At 35.0% G+C, this 21,528-nt stretch overlaps 2 protein-coding genes across 3 annotated transcripts; one reads left to right on the forward strand and one right to left on the reverse strand.

Moving 5' to 3' along the window:
- Positions 1-565: 565 nt before the first annotated feature.
- LOC120344174 (bromodomain-containing protein 2-like) lies at positions 566-15,515 on the forward strand. The gene is made up of 23 exons (XM_039413282.2): positions 566-620; positions 705-828; positions 1,290-1,541; positions 1,800-1,937; positions 2,033-2,212; positions 2,331-2,819; positions 4,331-4,426; positions 4,515-4,633; positions 5,214-5,342; positions 5,509-5,640; positions 6,201-6,312; positions 6,807-6,940; positions 7,526-7,630; positions 7,953-8,157; positions 8,321-8,456; positions 8,620-8,733; positions 9,118-9,222; positions 12,451-12,497; positions 12,573-12,698; positions 13,011-13,139; positions 13,225-13,356; positions 13,954-14,225; positions 14,371-15,515. Exons 2-23 carry the CDS (start codon positions 826-828, stop codon positions 14,630-14,632), a joined length of 3,417 nt encoding a protein of 1,138 aa, XP_039269216.2. The 5' UTR covers positions 566-620; positions 705-825; the 3' UTR covers positions 14,633-15,515.
- Positions 15,516-17,335: 1,820 nt separating this feature from the next.
- LOC144422921 (uncharacterized) lies at positions 17,336-21,029 on the reverse strand. 2 transcript variants are annotated; one of them, XM_078112933.1, is made up of 6 exons: positions 20,395-21,029; positions 19,644-19,999; positions 19,413-19,552; positions 18,898-19,001; positions 18,689-18,812; positions 17,336-18,508 (listed from the first exon to the last, which is right to left on the reverse strand). In XM_078112933.1, the coding sequence occupies exons 1-6, from the start codon at positions 20,805-20,807 to the stop codon at positions 17,408-17,410; spliced, it is 2,238 nt and encodes a 745-aa protein (XP_077969059.1). In that variant the 5' UTR covers positions 20,808-21,029; the 3' UTR covers positions 17,336-17,407. The 2 variants fall into 2 exon arrangements, with proteins under 2 accessions (XP_077969059.1, XP_077969060.1); XM_078112934.1 differs by having other exon boundaries at positions 18,140-18,508; positions 18,894-19,001.
- Between the last annotated feature and the right edge of the window lie 499 nt (positions 21,030-21,528).

The following is a 21,528-nucleotide window of genomic DNA, read 5'->3' on the forward strand; positions in this document are numbered from 1 at the left end:
CAATGTTTCCTAGTCCATAATGCAGCTATTTTCATGGTTTCATAACACCTAAAATAATACAGAACTTTGAGAGGTTTTCAGTGCTTTAGATGTTGAATAGGCTAGTTAAAAATTTGACGGTTCTATGCAATTTGTAGCGCCTCATTTGATTTATGCGTAAGAAGGAGTTTCAATCTTTTTGAGAGTGCTGTGACAGATGATAGGAAATTTCAGTCAGTTTAGGGACAGAAAAAGGTGTTTTACAGGGTATTCAGTGTTTCTCATCGTGTAATAGTAAAGAATTTTTTCATTTTTTTGTGTGGGCCTTAGCAGTAGCAAGTCAAATTCAGCATGAGGCTATGGTGTAAATTCCATGTACCAATAATATGCTGAATCTGAAACAATATATCTTAGTTCTGAAGTTGTTAATTAATCAAATTTGGGAGTGCTGGCTCGATAAAAAAACAACCCTTTATTCCATTTTGTGTTACATTTCTCCAACATCCATGATTATTCCAAGCGACATTTAGTCCATAGCCAGTACGTGCATATTGTGATCTTTAAACTTATAATGTATTAATTCTTTTAGTATTTCTTCACCCATAGCACTGAAGTAATGATGGTTGGGGTTGGGGATACAGGTATAATAATTATTACTTTATGGTTAGTTTTGTGTAAATCCATAAATATTTTTCTAAATATATTTTTTGTTTCATATTCCACAGGTAATGGATACAGAGTAAATAAATTAAATTTAGTGATAAGGAGTTGACAACACTGACAGTCTAATTGCAGTGTAGATTGGTTGCGTTTTCTAACTGTACGTTTTAGCACACTACAGTGAAAATGGTAAGATTACTTAAATATTATTACATGTTTTATCGTATTGTTGAGAGTTCTCTGAGATCTGTAAATAATGTACCTACCTAGTTGCTCAAATCTTCTTGTTATGCTACTTACTAAAAAGTTTTTATCCTCATAATATAATGCCATGCCACCTGTGCCAATATAAACTACCGTACATTAGCAACATTACATGGTAAAAGTCCTGGGCTGTTCTTACTCGGCAATTAGTTTTGTTCTTTTCCAATCTAGTAATTAATTGTATTAGTATTTGCTTGATTTGGTACTTCGAAGTTTTTTATGCCAAAGCTGTATATTCAATTCTTCTATCAATCCGTATGAATTTGTATTTAAATTTCATGTGGCGTATTAGAATTTGGATTTAAAAAAATGAAAAAAAAAGGAAATTAAACAGAAGCATTTCTTCTGACATAATTTCCTTTATATATGTCTTTTTTATATTTCAGTCAGCAGCTGAAGTGACACAAGCTAATGCTCAGAGTAGTGTCAGAGATATGGATACAATGTCAACACCATCATCTGTGCAATCTAATGAAGATGGAAGACGTCTGAGCATAGACATGCCTTCTGGACAGAAGAAAGGCCGGCTGACAAATCAATTGGAATATTTAAAGAAAAATGTGTTGAAGGCTGTTTGGAAACACCATTTTGCTTGGCCTTTTCATTCACCAGTCGATCCGGTCAAATTAAATCTACCTGTAAGTAAAACAAATGTATGTTGTAAAGTTTTTACGACCAAATTCTATTTTTATCGATTATCTGATAGACTCTTATATGCCATTCTAAACTGCCATGCTGGCTACATTTTACTGCTACCTAAAACTTTAGTATAGCCAATTATTTTGTTTTGTGTTGTTTGTGTTGTTATTTCAAATGTGATCTAGACGGGCATGATTAACATGATTTTTTCGTCGTGTAATAAGTAGCTTCTGCTGAACGCAAATGAAATATTTCAGGATTACTTTGATATAATCAAAACACCAATGGATATGGGAATTATTAAAAGAAAACTAGAAAATAATCACTACTGGTCAGCAAAAGAATGCATTCAAGACTACAACCTCATGTTTTCCAATTGTTATATTTATAATAAGGTAAATATAAATATTATTTGAACTGTTGCTTCATTAATTTGCTTGCTAACTTGCACATTTGATTTTAACACTGTTCCATCAATATTCTTATTCAGCCTACAGATGATGTGGTACTTATGGCCCAAACATTGGAGAAAAACTTTTTGCAAAAAATCAAGGACATGCCACCAGTTGAGTATGAAATTGAAGCCCCTGTCAAAAAAGGAAGAAAAGGCAAAACTACCAGTACTTATGTTCCTGGTGCTGTGACAAGAAAGCAAACGGCTGAAGCACTAGTAAGTATATGTCTCATCACTTTGTTTTGCTTCACCATCTTGTACTTCCATGTGAAGTTACTTTCTAGAAAATCACACAAATCTTTTTGGTTTGGCCTGATTTGGTTCCATTTTTCAGCCTTCCAGTACGCAACCAACAACTGAGCAACAATCTGTAACATCGACGAACGATTCGCATCCTCCATACAAGCATGAACCGCAAACTATTATAAACAATAAATCAGAAAGTCTGCCAACGCAGCAAGCTATTAATAATGCTGCCCAGCAGATGATGGCTACGAATGTTCATCAAGCGCCTACGATGCCATCTAAACCAAAAAAAGGAGTAAAACGAAAAGCCGATACAACTACTCCAGTAATAACCACTGTAGCCGGAAAAATACCTACCGCAATGTCACCAGAACACAGAACAGAGTCACCTGAAGTAGGCCAGGGCCACGACTCTTCGTTTAATAACAATGATATTTCTGGGGAAAGTATCGAACATGACATGTCCACAGATATAGCTGGAAAAATTCTTGCACGCACACCCTCACTTGCCCGAAGAGAAACTTCAGGACGGACAATAAGACCTCCACGTTCAAAGGATTTAGATTCCGAAGAAAATGTGAGTTTATTAATTCATCATTCTAGGGTGAATTGGCAAATCTATATTTCATAGTCCATCTATATGTTTCTTTCCAATATTATGTAGGCATGCTTTCTAGTTCAAAGACTTCCAGTTATTATTATTAAATATCTTTCGAGTATCATCAGTGTGACTAAGTGATTTTTCCATCTCATATATTGAATCCAATGTTTAATAATGATCATCCAAAAAGATGTTAATCACAGTTTGACCAATAAATTTTATTGTGGTTGGTTGATAACACAATTGAATTCCACATTTTAAAAATAAAAGCGCAATATTGGCTAGTAACTTAGATTGGATCCAACTATTTTGCAACAAAGGTCATTGACCTCAGATTGAATTCCCAGCCCATTACTTGGCCCAGCAAAGTGGGAACATTACAGACCTTGAAAAATGTGACAACCTACGCATCAGCAGCTGCTTGTGCTATGCGCCGAAAGTGTGTAAACTTTCATGACGAAAGCACCTTTCTTCTGCGATTGATAAAATTACATCCAGTTCCATGTATGAAAGATGTGATTACGCTTCGTTATTCATTTCCTGTTATTATTGATTTAATGCATTGCTACATCATCACCATGCTTTTTTAAAGAAAGCCATACTCATGTCATCACGAAAAATGATGTGATTTATTGAGTAGCCACTCTTGATGACTCATCCAACTCTTCAATAATAGAAGAATAATTTTAAACATGATGTAACTGATATTTGATGTATATTCATGTTTTTGTCATTCTGAGTTCATAGATTCCAAGCTGTAATAATTCGATTCCATGTCTGTTTCAATGTTCGCTTGCTTTTGGGTTATTTAACAGCAAATCACTTTTTCAATAGCTACTCTGAGGATACCCTTATTTCAAAAATTTTCAATTTGATTCCAAATAAAATGAATAAACATCATGTGACATTTCATCAAACAATATATAAACATATGACATCACTACGAAATGTTGAATTTTACATTATTCATTTTGATTACTCGAATCTCATATGATAATCTTAATTTTTTTGTGAAGTATTTTGGACACCAGTGACAGCAACCAAACATTTGAATTTGTACTGTAAAGCTTTCTAACACCATTCAATTGAAGTATGTTGTACATTTCAATCAAGTGTAACATATATACCTGACATGGTCAACTACAGCCCGCAGGCCAAATCTGGCTCGTTGGTTAATTCAATCTGGCCCGCCTGATGTTACCACAACCAAATCAAAACCAAATTTTTATGTAATAGCTAAAAATTGCTCACAGAATTTTTTAAGATTGCAAATAAATTTAGTTTTGCCATGAGGCTTATTGTTTTACACTTTGCTTTTGTAACACTGTAAATATTGCCCTCCAGTCTAGGTGGGCAAGATTTTTGACCGCTGGTCCAAATACATTGCAAAACCCTGATCTGTACTGACTACAAAGTGCTGTAATAATATGCATTGCCAATAATGTGAAAGACGTAGTAATTTACCATTTTATTTATTTTTTCTGCAGGATCAGCATGCAAAGAGACCAAAGGTTGCCAAACTGAGCGAGCAATTGAAATACTGTAACAACATCATAAAAGACTTGCTATCGAAAAAACATGCAGTATGTTATTATATGCATCTTTTCTAGTCATAATGACTGGTCAAATCCTAAAGATGATGATTATTATCATGCATGTCATTTCTTGCAGACCTACGCATGGCCATTCTATAAACCAGTGGATGCCAAGGCGTTGGGACTGCACGACTACTTTGAAATTATCAAAAAACCAATGGACCTGGGAACGATAAAGAAAAAAATGGAGAACAGGTTACTAGGACTTGTATATGTGCAACAGACGCTAAAGTTAATATGTGTGTTATCATGACGATTGCCTCAACTGGATGTTCCTATTTTATTACTAGTAGTTTATGTGATTAATGGACGCGTATCAACCACATTATCCAGATTGCAAAACGTCAGTCGGTGTTTTTGAATTAAACCCCAAAATTCTTCATTTTTATCATTTTTGCTCTATATGCCTACCAATCGATGGATTATAGGTTGGTTCGCTATCGAGCATACACCGTGCAAAAATTGGATTTGAAATTTTCTAAATTTAGTTTATTCACGTCCTAAGGAATTTTCTGTGGTTATTTAGCTAAATGTAACCTTGTCTTTGTAACAGGATCATCATTTAGCTGTTTTTCAAATTTACTTATTCACAGAGTTGCTTCTGATTCAATCTGTCGTCCAATCTTCATTCCTAATATTTCTGAATACACAAGCCAAGCTTGAAGAGTACCCAATTATTACACTTCAAATATGTTAATAATACAGTCTTTTTATTTATTGCCTTAATTATACAATCGTAAATATGTTTGAGGCTCAATAAGGTATATTGTTTTAGAGAGTATCGTTCACCTGGTGAATTTGCTGATGATGTTAGAGTTATAGCAACAAATTGTTTCAAATATAACCCTCCAGATCATGATGTTGTTGCAATGGCAAAGAGGCTTTTGGAGGAATTTGAAATCAGGTACATCAGATGTTGCATTTCTCCATTTTTTAACTTGAAAATGTAAAATAAAACTGTCATTTTTCTAATTTTATTTTGCTGTTTTTGTATCCATTTCTCAATGTGAAAGTATTCTTTGTTGACAATACTTCAGACATTTACAAATTTGTTCCTCCCTTTCGCTTAGATATGCAAAAATGCCTGACGAACCTGTGGAAGCTGATCAGACTAATTCTCAGGCAGACTATTACGATGTATCGTCAGCTACAAAAGGAGAGAAAAGTGTAAAGTCTGAAAAATCTAAAAAAGATAAACACAAGTAAGTATATTTACTCAATATAAAGCTCTTCACATGAAAGTAGAAAATTTTGGTTTATTACAATTTGTCTTAAAATTAAAAAATTTTGTCGTCTTTAAAATCTTTAAATGTCCTAAATCTAAAACAGTGGTTCTTGAAATGGTGAGGGGCATGATGCTAATTAAAAATAAAAATATTTGTCAGATCTTGCCTGTCTTATTTTGAATATTTAGATTTCAAAACTTTTTATTTATTTCATTATTTACGATCCATCCACATATTTTCAACATGTTTTTTAAATAAAACATACTTTCGCCTTACTATCTGGTATTTGTAGCTTATTGTTAGCTCGTTATTTTTGATGTGTGACGCGAGACTTGGCAAATTTCAATAAGGGGAAACGACTTAAAAAGTTTGAAAATCACTGATCCAAATAGTTCTTAAAATGAAAACCACTTGTTTGCTTCTAGCTTTTTTTAGATTGCATAATTCCCAAATTGTGCGTTTATCTACCAGAAGTTAAGTTGAAAAATAAGAATTTGTTCTTGGTTCTGACTCATCTCTCTACTTTCCGTTTGCAGACATCGCAGTCGACATCGTACAGTTAGTAGTTCAAGTTCGTCAGATTCATCTAATGAAACTTCAGACGTGGAATTAGAACGTAATAAGAAAATTGCACAGGTTCAAGAAAAGGTGGGTGCAGGGTTAATGCTTGACAACATTCCAAGATTTTCCACCAGAAACCTTCGACTGCGGATACAGCAAATTATCCCAGTCGGCTAGTTGCGTGGATTTGTATACCAAACAATTTCTCGAAATAATATATCTCAGGGAACCCTCCGACATCAATCTTTTAGACAGCACAGTAGAGACAGATCTAACTCGCCCATCTCTAATATTTGACCAAAAATTTATCTGTACCAATATTTGCATTATATAACTGTGGGACACCAAGATTTTATTTAGCGATTATAGAATATACTTAGAAAAGTGAAAAATTGTGTTTAATACTTGTTGTAAACATTAAAGTGCAATTTACTAGCAATCAAGATATGCTGTTGCCCTATTGGTGATATAACTATAATGATATAGTATATTAGTGCAGCAAATCTACGACTTCGACTCTTGGATTAAAACTATTTAATTTTTCGTCATGCGAATATCGAACCATGTTGAAAATTTTTCAGATCAAACAAGCACAAATTGACTTAACCAAATTAATGGAACAGCAGGCTGCACTGCTGGCAGAAGCAGCAAAATATAAAACTAAGAAAGAACATAAGGAAAAGAAGAAGAGGAAAAGGAAGGAAAAGAATGCAAAGTAAAAAAAATATTCATATTTACATATACTGTGATGAGCGAATCAATGTTACTACAATTAGGCCTATTATCTGTATTATGAAACCCATTTCATAAACCTGTATTTGTTATACAATGTACTACTGTTGTATACATAACTGAAATATAATAGTATATAAACAGTTACTCCCGTAGTGTGTGTACCAGGTCAGGATTACGCCATGATTCCTATTTAGTTCGGGTACTGTCTTTCTTAGCCAAGTGAATATACCCACTTGCCCATAGGTTTCAGTCCGTTTACACAACTTGATGTAAAGTAGGCAAATAAAATTAGTTACCTCCATATTGGTACACACACTTCTGGAGCGCCTAAAACATGTATAGGTACCTGAACTATAATTAGGGATTACTTCAATGTAATTCTATTTGTAAAGGCATTTTTGTTAAATATCATAGCATTAGATGAATATTCCAACCGAAATGTTCTAAAATGCGCCGTATATTGCAATGAAATCATAAATTTGCTTCAAAATAATCTAATAAGATTAGGTAGAATTCTATGAATAGGAATGCCCTAATCAGAATTTGACGAAACTTTTTTTGTCAGGCAAAAAGATCAAGACAAAGAAAAGAAAGGTGGTTCGAAAATGAAAAATGATAAGGATGACAAAACATCTATGTCAAAATCGAAGTCGAAAAAACAACCTAAAAAGTATGTTTCTATATGTATGTTTATTTTGGCATAATGAATAAACATCATAACAGAGACTGGACATGATTGAGACACAGTTGTGCGGCATGTACTCTGTTTTAGACTGCTTCATACTAATATGATAAAATACATGGATTAACTGAAATATACAACAATATCCTTATGGCATGATATAGCACAATTATATCTGGCTAGTTGCCAACACCATAACAAAAACCTAAAAAATGTCTTCGCATTTGTGTTTATGCTATGCTTCTAACCATGGGTTAATTTGTTTAAAAATGTATTCACAAAACATATGGTAAATCTATGATTCATGCAGAACTCAGAAGAATAAAAATGTCAACGGCACGAATGCTCCGAATTCGGCTTCTGCTCCCGGTGCGAACACATCTGACGTTTACGTTTTTGAATCCGATGATGAAGATCATGCAAAACCAATGACTTATGATGAAAAACGTCAGCTTTCTCTAGACATCAATAAACTTCCGGGAGATAAATTAGGACGTGTCGTACATATTATACAGGTATTGTTTTTACGTTCATGCTCAATTTTATGAATTCTTTTGAGTTTGTTGTGATTTTTCGATTGAAGTTTATACAACAAAAACTGTAAATTAATTGTGCATTTTAAGTTATTTGTTTTTTTATTCATGAGAAAGTTGAATTCAGTATTGTTTTTTTTCCCAGACTCGTGAACCTTCACTAAAAGATTCTAATCCAGATGAAATAGAAATCGATTTTGAAACATTGAAGCCATCAACGCTGCGGGAACTTGAAAAATATGTCATGACATGCTTGCGGAAAAAACCAAGAAAACCTTATTGTGAGTTGATGATATAATATATAGCCTATGCATCACAAAATTGGCATCTGGGATATGAATATTTCAGTTGATATATTTTTTCTGGTCAGGTTTTGTGTACCATGGATATCTTTGTCACTTATATTTTAGGTGATTAAAAAAATCTTTTTTTTTGTCTGAGCAGCAAAGAAAGCACCTTCTTCTAAAGAAGAATTCACTCGGCAAAAGCAAGAGGAATTAGAGAAACGATTAGAAGATGTCAGTGGTAAGCTCGGAATGCCGAAGAAGTCAAAGAAAGGTAATTTGTATTTAAATATTCCTGTTAATGATCCATCCATGATTCTGGTTTATGGTAGACTTGAAAGAATGTGAAAAGAAATGAATGTTATTGATGCCTTAAGAATTTTGGTGGTAGTTGTGCAAAATCAACCTTTTTGAGTGGAGTTTTGATCGAAATATCCAGAATATACTTTCATACACATAATAAATAAGATGTATATTCACATCTATAGAGATGGCCACCAATGTTCTCCTACTAATCAAACGTGAACAAAAAACCAAATTCATGAATCTAAATGAAAGTGTCATGCTGTAGAGCTAATATTTCTAGTTAACCAATATCGAATATTGACAGACATCTTGCTCTGAAGTTTTGTAATTCATATTTTTGTTCATTTTCCAGGTGGAGGTGGTGCAGAGAGTCGATTATCAGCAAGTTCCAGTGATTCAAGTAATTCAGACTCTTCATCCGATTCCAGTTCATCTGATACATCTGACTCGGAGTCAGGTATTGACGGATAGATTGCATTATTTAGAATTGGAATACTGGCCAAAACGAAAGAACGCGGTTGGTTCGAGCGAATAGCTTCCATTGTGTACCGCCGTTCCACGTACAAAAAGTCGTTACCTCATTGAAGGTGTAGTCTAGTGTAATTCAAGTGATTTTCATGCGCTAGAAAAGAATGCACATCAATACGAATGTAAATTTGTATTGAAATACGAAGGATATTTATCAGCTCAAAATGGTGAAGCAAAATTTTTTTGAGTAAGAAAATTTTAAGGCATATTTGTATGGTAATTTATAGAGTCTATCTCTGATGAATAGCTGAAAACTAAAAACCTTGTTGAAAACCTTTATGTTAATGTGGGAGAATTTGTAATTGTAGATTATTGTGCATCTGTAATGTACATTTATATATATGTTGTATTTAATGAGTTTGTTCGGACCTGAAAATAATGAATTCGAAAACGCAATAATCGTTCCAGTAAAGTTTACAACAATCTCTTGCTAACATGGTGGGTCTGTAGACTGAGTATCACTACTAATAATAAGTTTAGGTTTTAACTAATCAAATTTATAATTGAGCTAATCCAGAATACCTTTTTTAAATTTAATTAAAATTAAAAAAATCAAACGGAAATCATCAAAAGTAGTTGCTATTCTTCCTTTTCGTTCTTTACGATCTGGCAATTAATAACTTCAAAATTAAAATCGAATATTCCTTTTATACGCATAGGTTAGATTCGTCTCACAATTTTGCTTTGGACATCAAAAATAAAACTTTACTAAAATTTATCATATTCGGTGAGACTCATTCGAGTTTTTGTTCGATCGAGTCTTTGTTATGAAATTCACTTAAGAGATATCTTGTTCAATACAAAGTACAATTGGTTAAAACTTGTGAGTAAATGTTTTAATTGACTAGACATCGTTTCGAATTTTTCATTCATATTTTTACCCAATTTCTGCCAAGTAGTTAGTTTTTGAATACTTTCGTTTTTCGAAATTATATTGTAGGATAAGTTGATTATTTCGGTTATTTGTTTGAACGATCGACATTTATCGGGATGTCCTTACAGTTATATCCATTTGAATTTGATGACGGGGTACAACTGTAATATCCATGGATCAATACTTTTGGTTTTTAGTCTCATATTTTTGAGGTTTTTGGCTCAAGATTCCTTAATTATTGGCCCAAATCTTGATCTTCTACCAAAACCTTTCATTTAGCTAATTTTAGGACATCCCTGTCACTAGGGAGTGCTGGAGAGATAAGAGCTGGTGCGAGCAAGAATATAGCGTGCTGCGGGAGCGTCAACCTAATATTTGAGAAGGGAGTATCAATGATACTTTTCATGTACTTCTCTGTACTTAATTCGATTGATTTAATAAAGTAATTCTTTGACACTTGTGATTTTTTTAGTTTTGTCGAAAAATGCACATTGTGACAATTTGTGTTTGACGTTGCGTTACTCTTTTCTAACACAGCTTTTCTCGCATGGTATATTAGAAAACAAATGATCGCGTGTACATGCTTAGCTCTCTTGCACTCCCTATGTTGATCGACTGTGTCAAATCTAACTAAATTCAATCTATACAGTTGATACTGATGTTAAATTATTCGAATGAAAAAAAAAATGTAAGATAGAAATTTTGATTTTTCGTCAAAACATTTTCTTTACAGCTGCACACTTTCTTACAATTGTATGTTATTTTTACTTTTACATTTTTCGTTTACTTATTCTTTTCAAATTGTCACAATGTGCATTTTTTACTCAAATTAAATATGTTGGTCATTTTTATTTGAATTGTCTGTTTATGCACGCAGGGAATACGGTCAGTGTATAGTTGATCTCCAGCACTCGGTAGTGATCAGGATGTTGGATTTGGTTAGAAAGAAGATGGTCTGTTTGCTTTTCGGAGGAAGCGTTATGCTAGTTTTTTTAAAACAAAAGTACATTAGATTTAATATTAAGTGGTGATAGCAACTCACTTTTCCTTCCGAAAGTTGCGAGATGTCATTATCGGTGCAAGTCCCAATTATGACATTCTTGGAAGAGATGTCAAGTCTCTTTTCTGTTGTCTGCGTGGAAAGCGCTTTCATTGTTCATTCATATTCTGGACTGTAGCGACTTGCTTGCTACTCTGTAAGAAGTTGGGTAATTGATGTTATCAAGCTTAATACATCCGATTTGCTGTTAAGTTCTAAATTTGATGCTAAAAGTCTAAACTCTTTGGATTGTCAAGGTTAGCTGTAGGCCAATGTAGTACAGCATTTGTTCCCAACCACTTTTGATACATTCCTCCTTTTGCCTATTTTGAAACTCTACTTCCCCCCTCGCAATGCAATAGGCATGTTTAATTAGTAAATTCTTATGGTGCATTATGTAGTGGGCGATACACTTACTATGGCCTTTGTGACGTTTAAATAGTTTATAATTTTGCATAAATATACTCATACTACTAAATAAGTCAAAAATATGAGTAATACTACATGCAAATACAGGGTGAAATTTTTACCCCCAAAAACAATGAAATTTGTCCAACTATGAATCATGTATTACAGTATACTTCTGTCCAATTTACCCATATATCATAAGCTTGTTTCTTCTAAATCGATTTGCTGCACCATGTATTGGACTTGGCAGATTGGACTTGTGCCAGATTTAAGCTTCTTTGCGCTGGAGTGCTCTTTTATTTTTTGATTTGAAAAAGCCCGCTGTCATATCAAGAATAGAATTCAAATTTCTTGTTTCAGATACTCTAAATTTACCTCCAGATTTTAGAATTGATATATTTGACTTCAACTACTGTACCCAATATTTTAAACGAAGCCTGTAGATAATATTACAGATTTGACTTGACCAACCTGTTATTTTGCCAGATAAGTTTAAAATATGTCCACGACGTTACCTGCTATTCTCACCTGCCAACAAAAATTTCTAGGCTGGAAGTTTTTTGCCCAAAAACTTAGCTAAATTTTTTACCTTGCTATTGTCTGACAGAGTTACTCTAAATTGTTGCAAGCTTTGTGCTAGTTGCTGTCTACTGCTATCGTAGTAAGATAAACCTATATTTATATATAGTAACTCTCATATCACTTTAAGTGGGACCAAGAACTTGAATTCTTGAAAAACCCCGGAAGAACATGCTTCGCTCATAAGTTTCCGTAATATATCTCATTCTATATAACCACACATAATCCTCTATCTTCTCGTATTTATGACCAAACAGATTCACAGCCACCACCAGCAAAACAGCCTGCTCCTCCAATTGCACCGGTAAGATTCATTCATTTGTCAATTGTTTCCTTATCTGATGTTTGTGAATTTAAATATCATTCTCTTCACCATCAGACTGTTCAACCTGTATATAATGAAATACCCAAGAATTTGCCAAAACCAGCTGTTCATCCTTCTATGCCAAGACTACCGTCTAGTGGACCAACCGGAATTGCAACCGCCAAGCCTCCTGCTCAAGTAGTGAGTTAAAAATTAATAAGTATTTAGCCATGCAAAATTTCAATTATTTGATTTTCTACTTTCACATTCTTATGGAAGTCTGATTGATTCGTTATATGAAATAATAACTACAAATAGCTCACAAATTAAGGATCCGATAATAACAAGCTATTGTATAGGAATTTCCCTTCATATATAGATTTCATATTCTCAAGTATTTGAAAAATAATGTCAGTTATTTGGATTTCGATTATTTACATTGTCTACTCTGTAACTAATCAAGATCCTTTCTTCCCTGTACTTTTTTATTCAACATGATAACATATTTAATAGATGAATCCTGTTATTGCACAATCGATGCCTAAATTACCAAATCCAACAATGAATACCGGTCCTACTTCAGCACCATTACCACTGAATCCAGGTCAAGTTACTACGCAAAGGCAGTTTTCAGATACAACTGTAAGTCACTTGTTTTTCAATGTTCTCTTGATTCGTTTCTATTTGGTTCAATGCCGTTTTAATAAAGAAATTGCTTTTTCTTTAGAGCAAAATTCCATCTGTTGGTGGTGCACTCCCCCTGGCTAAAACTGTTTCCGATGGGGCACAACCACATCATGCATCTGTCAATTCCACACAAAACCCGGTACCATCGCAAGATCCTCAAGACAAGAAAAAGGTGAGAAATCCCACAAAGAACATTATTTTTAGGCTTTTATATAATGTTAGAATATTATTAGAATAATGGCCTGTTTCGTGTACTCTTTTTCAGTTTTTATGATATAATCACAATACGGGTTTCGAGGTGTGCCAGGGGTGTGGTTGGGGAATAATTAGATTTAATTTACTCACTCGGGCTTGTCATTGTTGGCGTAATAATATAACATACCCATTGATTCTTTGAGACTTTTTTTCACTTCATACAATGTGATTTACAAAACTGTTTGAATTTTGGAAATCCTAAAAGTTTTTACTGTGCCAATACAACGTTTATTCGACAAAATAAATCTTTGTGACATCTTTTCTTCTAGTATCATTCCTTGAATTGGCAAAAATGGAGATTCCTAAAACTGTGTTTTTTAGCTAAAAGTCAAGGTTATACATTCTGGAAGGAAATTTTTCTTGTTGATATTATTGCTTTGCTCTAATATAATTTATTCGTAAGTCTTACTTACCTGTTTTTAAATAAATACATTTTTTCACCAGTCAAATAAATCGATAATTCTTTGATCCTGATTGTATAGTTCCTAAAAAGATTGGTTGTTTTATCTTTTAGACCGATTTCAAAATGAGAAACATGAGTTCGTGGAGCAGTCTAGCACAAACAATGGGAAGTAAAGGGCCAACAAACAATTCACAGTCATCCTCTCATGGAAATGTTATGCATGGTCCTACACCAGGGCAGCCACCCGTCAGCGTTAAAAATGCAGCTAACAGTTTTGAGGTGTTCAAACAGCAAGCTAAAGAACGGCAACAGTTTATGGGTCTTCTTAAACAACAAGAGGAACAGAGGCGAAGAGAGCAAGAGCAAAAAGAAAGAGAAAAAAGGTGAAACTAGTTATATTTTTGTTAGTCAGTTACATCTCGAACTTGATAGCCTACTATGTTAAGATGGCTTCTTATACAACGAAACTTCAAATTCTAAGCTGAATAATCCGAACTAACACGCAAGGTACTTTATATTTTCCCACAGGGAGAAAGAATCTGCATCATCAACTGCGGCTCCACAACAAGCAATGACTATGGCACCGATACCAAAACCAATTGCAAACGATGCAAACAAAGCAATTGCGAATGGAAACAGCCAGTCAAATGCTCATCAAGCACCTGCAGAATCAGCAAATATAGCCAGGATGCGAGAAATGCAACGTCGTCGGAGGCAAGAGATGGCGGGTCAAATCGACATGAACCACCAGTCGGATATTATGAAACATTTTGAAGACAATTTGTTTTAACAATCCTTTATTACAACCACATGTTGCAAATACTATGTTCACTTATTTATTAATGTTTTTTTGTGCGCTGGACAGTTTTTTTTTTTTTTTTGTGAAATTTTTTTGAGGTATTTTGTAGGAAATTGTTCTTTTTGTACAGTACTTAGATATGAAAGTACGTGATAATTTTTTTTGCAATAATTTTACCGCCGCTGTTAATTGCCGCGATGCATACAATTTCCATTCGGCGTATTTAGTTTGTATACCATATTTATTTAATTTTCAGTCGTGTTATTACTTATTACCATTCTTCTTTCCATTATAATGCTCCATTTACAAAAAAGTGCAAGTAATTTGTAGATAGATGCACAAAGCTGCCGGTAGTGTTTGATTTTTTCTCTGTTCGCATATGTTTTTTCCCTGATTGGTTAAATAAGTTGATGTTGCATAGCAAGTTTATTTCAATGTAGACAGATTGTATGATTATTTTAGGTGTGTGAATATAAAGTGGGTGGATCTATAAACTTGGTTTATTTGTGGTCCATGACTGTTAACTGTTTCTGGTGGTATGAGTTGGCGAAAAGGCAATTTCCCAAAGTTTTGATCATTACACCTCTGAAACATGTTTTCTGGTGTTGAAACGATGTGTATACAAATTTAACGATAAGTCATTGCGACTGATTGGATTATGGTAGAATCACTTAGTTCTATGCTTACATGGAATTTATTGTCATCAGATGACGTTTGTTCGTTTCATGTTACCATATTTTTGTAGCTAATTTTTCATTTTCCAGGTTTTCTCGGTAGTAACGCGATTTCGTTGTTTTCTCGTACCTATGAAGGTAGTATTTTTATTTTTTATTATTATTTCGACGGCCTGTAATAAAATGTGATTTTTACACTGTCCTGGTTCTTGGGGCTTACTATTGCTGATGTGGGTGCCGTGAGGTTTGGTATTTGATCTGCAGAGCTCATAGTTTCCCCGATTTTTGGCCCCGAGAAAGCTCATCTTAAATTTACCAATCATAAATTTCTACACAAACAACTTTTTAAGTGTCTTTGTTCCAAAGCTGGTTTTTGTCTTCACAATCATTTGTATTCAAAATATTCAACTATATCTGCTGTGAAACAGTGCCAGCTAAATTTAGGTTGGCGTAGCTATTTCGGACTTAATATTTGGTTGTCGCCACTAAACTAACCGTTCCGAAGGCAAAAAAGCCATGGTGTTATTCGATGTGAACACGCAAAAACATAAATTTCAAAACCAAAGAAAAAAATGTTTACAACTATGACTCAAAATCTGTCCGCTGGAAAAAACGAGTGGCTGCTTGATTAGCCAAGGTGAAAAAACAAGACGTCCATGCTCAAATATATAGACAGGAAGTCGTGCGGATATCAAATCTTTTAGAGCTGCGTTTCTCAAACTCTCGAAATTGCGACTAAATTGGTCTCTGTGGTGGCGATCTCAGCCGTTCTTCGGATCCCCCATTTGTAAATTTGTCTTCCAACTGACAACTAACAGGCGGACAGTCCTGGCGCCAGTCTGGGTAGCCTGACGTAAGTTTACAGCAATCTTTTTAATTTTACCATATGCTAAATGATTTGGAAACCACCCTTCTCAGTGGATACTGGAAGTCGTATAAGATGTCGTGATAAGCCGGTTGGGCAAGTTGATGCACAAAGTGAATCTATGGACCTTGCCCCGAGAATCGTTTTCCTTGTTTACTTCGTGATATTGGCCAATCAGCAAGATGCAAAAAATGACGTAACAATGCCCCCCTTTTCGCATCCGCTCAGACACTTTTCTCACTCAGACAGATTTTCAAGTGTGGTTGTAAACATTACCTCGTTTTCGCGTTTTTGAACTTTATTAGTTAGTTTTCAGTTGTGTTTCGGAAAATTAAATATAAATCAGATAATTCAATGATCACTCTGTCTTCCTAGGAGTTTTAATTTGATTGCAGTAATAAAAATTAGTGTAGAAATAGCTGTGATAGACTAGCCTGAAATTCTAAACTGGTACTTTCAAAAAACAGATTGTTGTATTCGATGATTCATAATGATGGCTTGTAACACATACCCCATTTTACAGGCGCCAACTCGCAGTAGCACTCTTAAAATGGCCCCGAAAATTTTGCAATGGTAAAGTAAAGGAAAATTTTTTCGAGGGTCAAAGGTCGGGGAAAGGTCCATTACAAATTTTTTTATCACCAATTCAATCTTTTAATTTCTTGGTGTTTCGCGAGACAAGATAAAAAGCGTAGGTGTTCCGGGACGAAAAAAGTTTGAGAGATGCTATTTTGAAGTACCGGTACCGTAATCTTTCCGACTTCGACTGACCCCCAGATCGCGTTACCGCCACAAGGTGACAATTTTTGTGACGTCATCACACGATCTTCCCTCCGTTTCTCCTGGCGTTTGATCCCGATGTTAAGTGCGCCTACACGCATGAATGACTGAACTCACCCAAGATGCTTCTTACAGCCTTTGGGTGTTTTGGTTTCGCTGTTAGCCAGTCGTAGGCTGCGAGGTCTCTGTGCGCAAGTGTTATCGTTTCTCGACTGAAATTTAAATCTGCAGTTATGGGTATTGTTTATAAACCTAAACTAATATAAAACCTCAGATTTTTTTATTGCCCAACAGACTAAGCGGCTGCCCATGTGCAACTTTCATCCCAAGATGTGTAAACATTTGGGTCCCGATTCAATATATTTTAAGACGTGGCAGTTTTCATGAATATATATTTAATTCAAATTCGTTGTAATAATTGCACATCATAAAGAAGCTCCCTTGAAATCACATCACTCGACTATCTGACAAGCTATACGATCTTGTTGTCACTCGGCGGCCCGTGGCAGTGTTTGGTGTATTTACTTTAATGCGATCTTGCGATCGGTTCTGATTTCTCAATAAGTCTGTTATTTTAGTGAATTGCTTTGAATCTGCTGGATGTGCATGTCTCCTTTGTAAGATTATCTGCCTTGATTTCATGGCTTCAACAGAAGCTGATACCGTTGGTAACAAATGAGATCGTTTCACGAACAAAATCGGTTTTTCTTCATCTTTTTGTTCGGCTTCACGTACAACCCTGCGATATCCAGCATGACCGGTTTTTGCTGGTGAGGGCGATATTCTTCTAATCTCCTTTTGGTGAGTTTTTCTTATTTGCTGTGGCGTGCTGTTACATCTTTTTGGATGCCTGACGTTTGTTGCTTTTTCTAGCAAAACCAAAGAACCGAGTTTAGTCAAGTCGCGGGGAGATGGCATTTTCTGCCGAGGGGGGCTTTTTCGCGACGCTATATTGCGGAGGTCTTTTCGCAGCTGCGCGATTTGATTCCTGTTTTTCATGTTAGTATTTAAGTATTCTTCATTTTCACGTCTTATCAATGCCGAGTTCACTTGCTCCTTTAGTTCGGGTGAGTTGTCCTGGTGTTTCTCCGCGTCCACTGGTACCACGTTCTCAGATTCGATGTAGTGGCTTAGTAGATTTGACATGTTAGATAATATGGACCTCGTGCGATTGTAAACAACTGGTCTATCGTCTTTCTGAATACTACTAAACAATTTGGTATTGCTTTGGAGTTTCATGAAGCGATTTTCAGAACTATGAGCATAGACTATCTCCCGATCCGACCCGGAGGTTTCGGGTGATATGCTGCTTTCAAAAGTCATTTCGCCAGTATCTGGTGATTTCTCGAGACTGCGACTCGAGTCTGTATCCAACGTTGGCGACGTGCATTCTTTCGTCGTTGTCAAATCGGACCCATCTGTACGGGAGGGAATTGAACATGAAGCTATCATCTGCATTATGCGCCATGTTGACGTCTCTTTCTGTAGGTCCCCATGCAATTCTGGGCTTTTGGTCGTCTTGATTTCGGGCCTCATTTTCTGATTTCCCTGAAAAGAAAATTATGATTGAACAGATCAATGACAGGTGGAAAGATAAAACTTTCCCGATTATTTTTTCCTTCAAATTTCAATATCTTCTTCATTTAGGCAAAATTTGTTTAGTTCGCGTGTTTCCTGCTTTGTACGTTACACTTCTTCCTCCTGGAGACAAGCAATTTTACTGCTTACCTTGTTTTCTCCTGTACATGAAGGCCTTTGGGTTTGAGTTGTTGGAGGCCTTGTTACGGCAATGGAAGGATCTGGTGTTCCGTCGTCTCTCGTCTTCCAAAACTGGGCAAATGCTCCGTTTTGTCTGAATAAAAAGAAATATCGTGAAGAATTCTATTCAAGATTGTAAACGATGATTAATTGATGAGGTACGTAAAATACCTACCGACCTAACAAATACCCTTGGACTTAAAATTGGTTCTTCAGCTGGTGGTCTCCTCTCTCTTGAATATCTTTGACGAAAAGCTGACGGTAATGGAAGATTGGCATTTGCCTAAAATATCAATGATAATTAGTTTTTTTTTTTTTAGATTTCTCCAATTAGTTACACAATCTACATATTCATTGTTGTCACATTGGGTACACGATGCATTTTTGATACGTTGACTCAGATCATGTAACACACAATACTTGTTAATCATTTTATGGAATGTACTAAAAGTCGAAGTCGTGCAAAGTTTCCGAATATCACAATCATTTGGAGCTTCAAATACGTATTTTAAGATAGACCATCATTGCTTACACCAAATTAATTTCATTTTAAGATAATAAAAAAATGATTCATTAGTCAAATAGTGTATGATGTAGAAAGTACATTGTCAGTTAACTTGAATGACAATGTTTAATTTAAGTTGTTGTAGGTAATCAAGAATGAGAGATATGAAAATATATCTATTTCACCTACTTTCCATATATTAGGTGTCACTGGTGTAGATTGCACACCCAATACGAATCCATCTCTCGCTTTTGTTGCGTTGTAGTAATATGGAGTATGTTCGGGTGGACCAGTAAGACGATACATGTTATTTTCATAAACAGGTGACACTGAAATAAAAAACGCAAACCGAATATTTGAATTGTGCGACGCGCTCTATATAAGCAGGTCAGCATACTCAGTTACAAATAAAAACATTACCGCTTGTTAAATGTGTCCTTTGTCCCACACCACATGAATGATTACGTCGATATTGCTTTATATACAACCTTAAATCCGCATAATGAAAAAACTTGAATATTGCTCCAACTGAATTGGCAGTATATCTATCATATAAATTGATTTTAATCTTCAAGTCTGAAGCCAATGTCGGGGTTGAGGGTATTGTTCTTTTTTGTGGTGTTTTTGCTGTACAAACAGTTCGGTTTTCTGTACTCCTTGTCTTCAAATGATATTTATCGTAATCTAAATTCCATCCACAAATGTGTTTTACAAATTTTTTACTCGGTTCCATCATTTTCTTCTCATTGCCGTTCTGATCTTGAAATTCAGTTTCCCTGAAAAATTGCCACATAACTTTTTTCAATTATCGGCTTTGCAGATTCAGCGACTGTGTTGTTATAAGCACGACGAAACGAATATTATTGTGCTTCATGTTTGTGCTAGAAGCACGTTCGCTTGGGTACCTTTTTTTCTATCGAAAACATGGTATTCTGCAATAAATAACTAAAACATGGCAGTTCAGTGACGACAAGATCACATACATCTTCATTTTTGTTGCATATTATATTTATTGTGTGATTGGAAACTTCACAAGTTATACAGTTATCGTGACACATACAATTCAATGGAAAATGATGACTTTGTTTTTTTTTCCGGGAAATTAGATTTAACTGGTATATATGTACTCAAACCTATATTGAAGGATGAAGCGAGCTTACTAAAAACCTACCTTATTAAATTGTTTATTAAGCTCCGATCTTTCTTTACATCAAACGCGTTGCACGGAGGTGGGGGAGTACCTGGGTTTACGATTTCGACTGGTAGAATTTCTTTAGCAGCAATTTCTTTATGGGGCTCGATATTGGCCCTTGGGGAAAGTTTTAGTACTGGTGGAAGTCTTTCGCTCGGTGGCAATTTTGCGCGCATTCGAGCTTCTTGTACAGACATACGCATTTTGGTTCGGGCATCCAGTCGGCTTGCAAGTAAATTTTGTCCCATAGGGACGCCTTTGTCAGTCCAACCGGTCGGCGCAGATAGGGTGCTTTGAGAGGCCACTGCCGGCGCAGGTGAAAGCTCACTAAGAGTCATTTTGTATTGTTTTCCGGATTCTAAAATCAGCCTGTCACTCTCGATTGAAACCATGAGTTTATTGTTTTACACAATTGTCGTCGCTAACTATGTCTTTTCAATACTGAGTGACATGTAGGAGAGATTACATTTTATTGACATAGCATCGTACTCGGTAGCTTAGAGTGTCTGGAACTGCCAACAATCTTTATATAAAGAAACTATTTCCGAGAGCTTACAATGCTCATTTATTGTTCTTATGCTGACATCATCATACTAAGTAAACCAACAGTTGTATTTTCTAGAAAAAGTGCGTTATTTATTAACATCATGTGTAGTAATAAAAGTCTCGATTTGTCGAGTAGTGTACACCATATATCACACGAAGAATATCTGAGGTTTTTATTTTAAAAACATATATCGTCAAGACTGATGAAATATAATGAGTATTGCTACTGTAACAACGTATGGCAAAATAGACGTTTTTTTACTTACTAAATGAAAATCTGAGATTGAGAACAACTAAATTCAAATTTTGTTAAAATTCTCGCTTCAAGAAATTAACTGAGTCGTCTAATAGTCTTTCAAGTCTGACATCAACAGTACTGAATGGTCTCTTAAGACTATGTAAATAACATCAAGTCTTTAACGTGAGTGAATATATTTGCTATCACTGCCTTTGTGTATAAACCTCATCATATTAGGTCAATGATATATATTTACAATAAACGTTATCCGACTTTGTTTATGAAGACAAACTTTTGCTTTATTTCGTTAGATGAGGAAAATAACATAC

Source organism: Styela clava, chromosome 5 (genome assembly GCF_964204865.1).
Source record: "Styela clava chromosome 5, kaStyClav1.hap1.2, whole genome shotgun sequence".
Lineage (NCBI taxonomy): Eukaryota > Metazoa > Chordata > Ascidiacea > Stolidobranchia > Styelidae > Styela > Styela clava.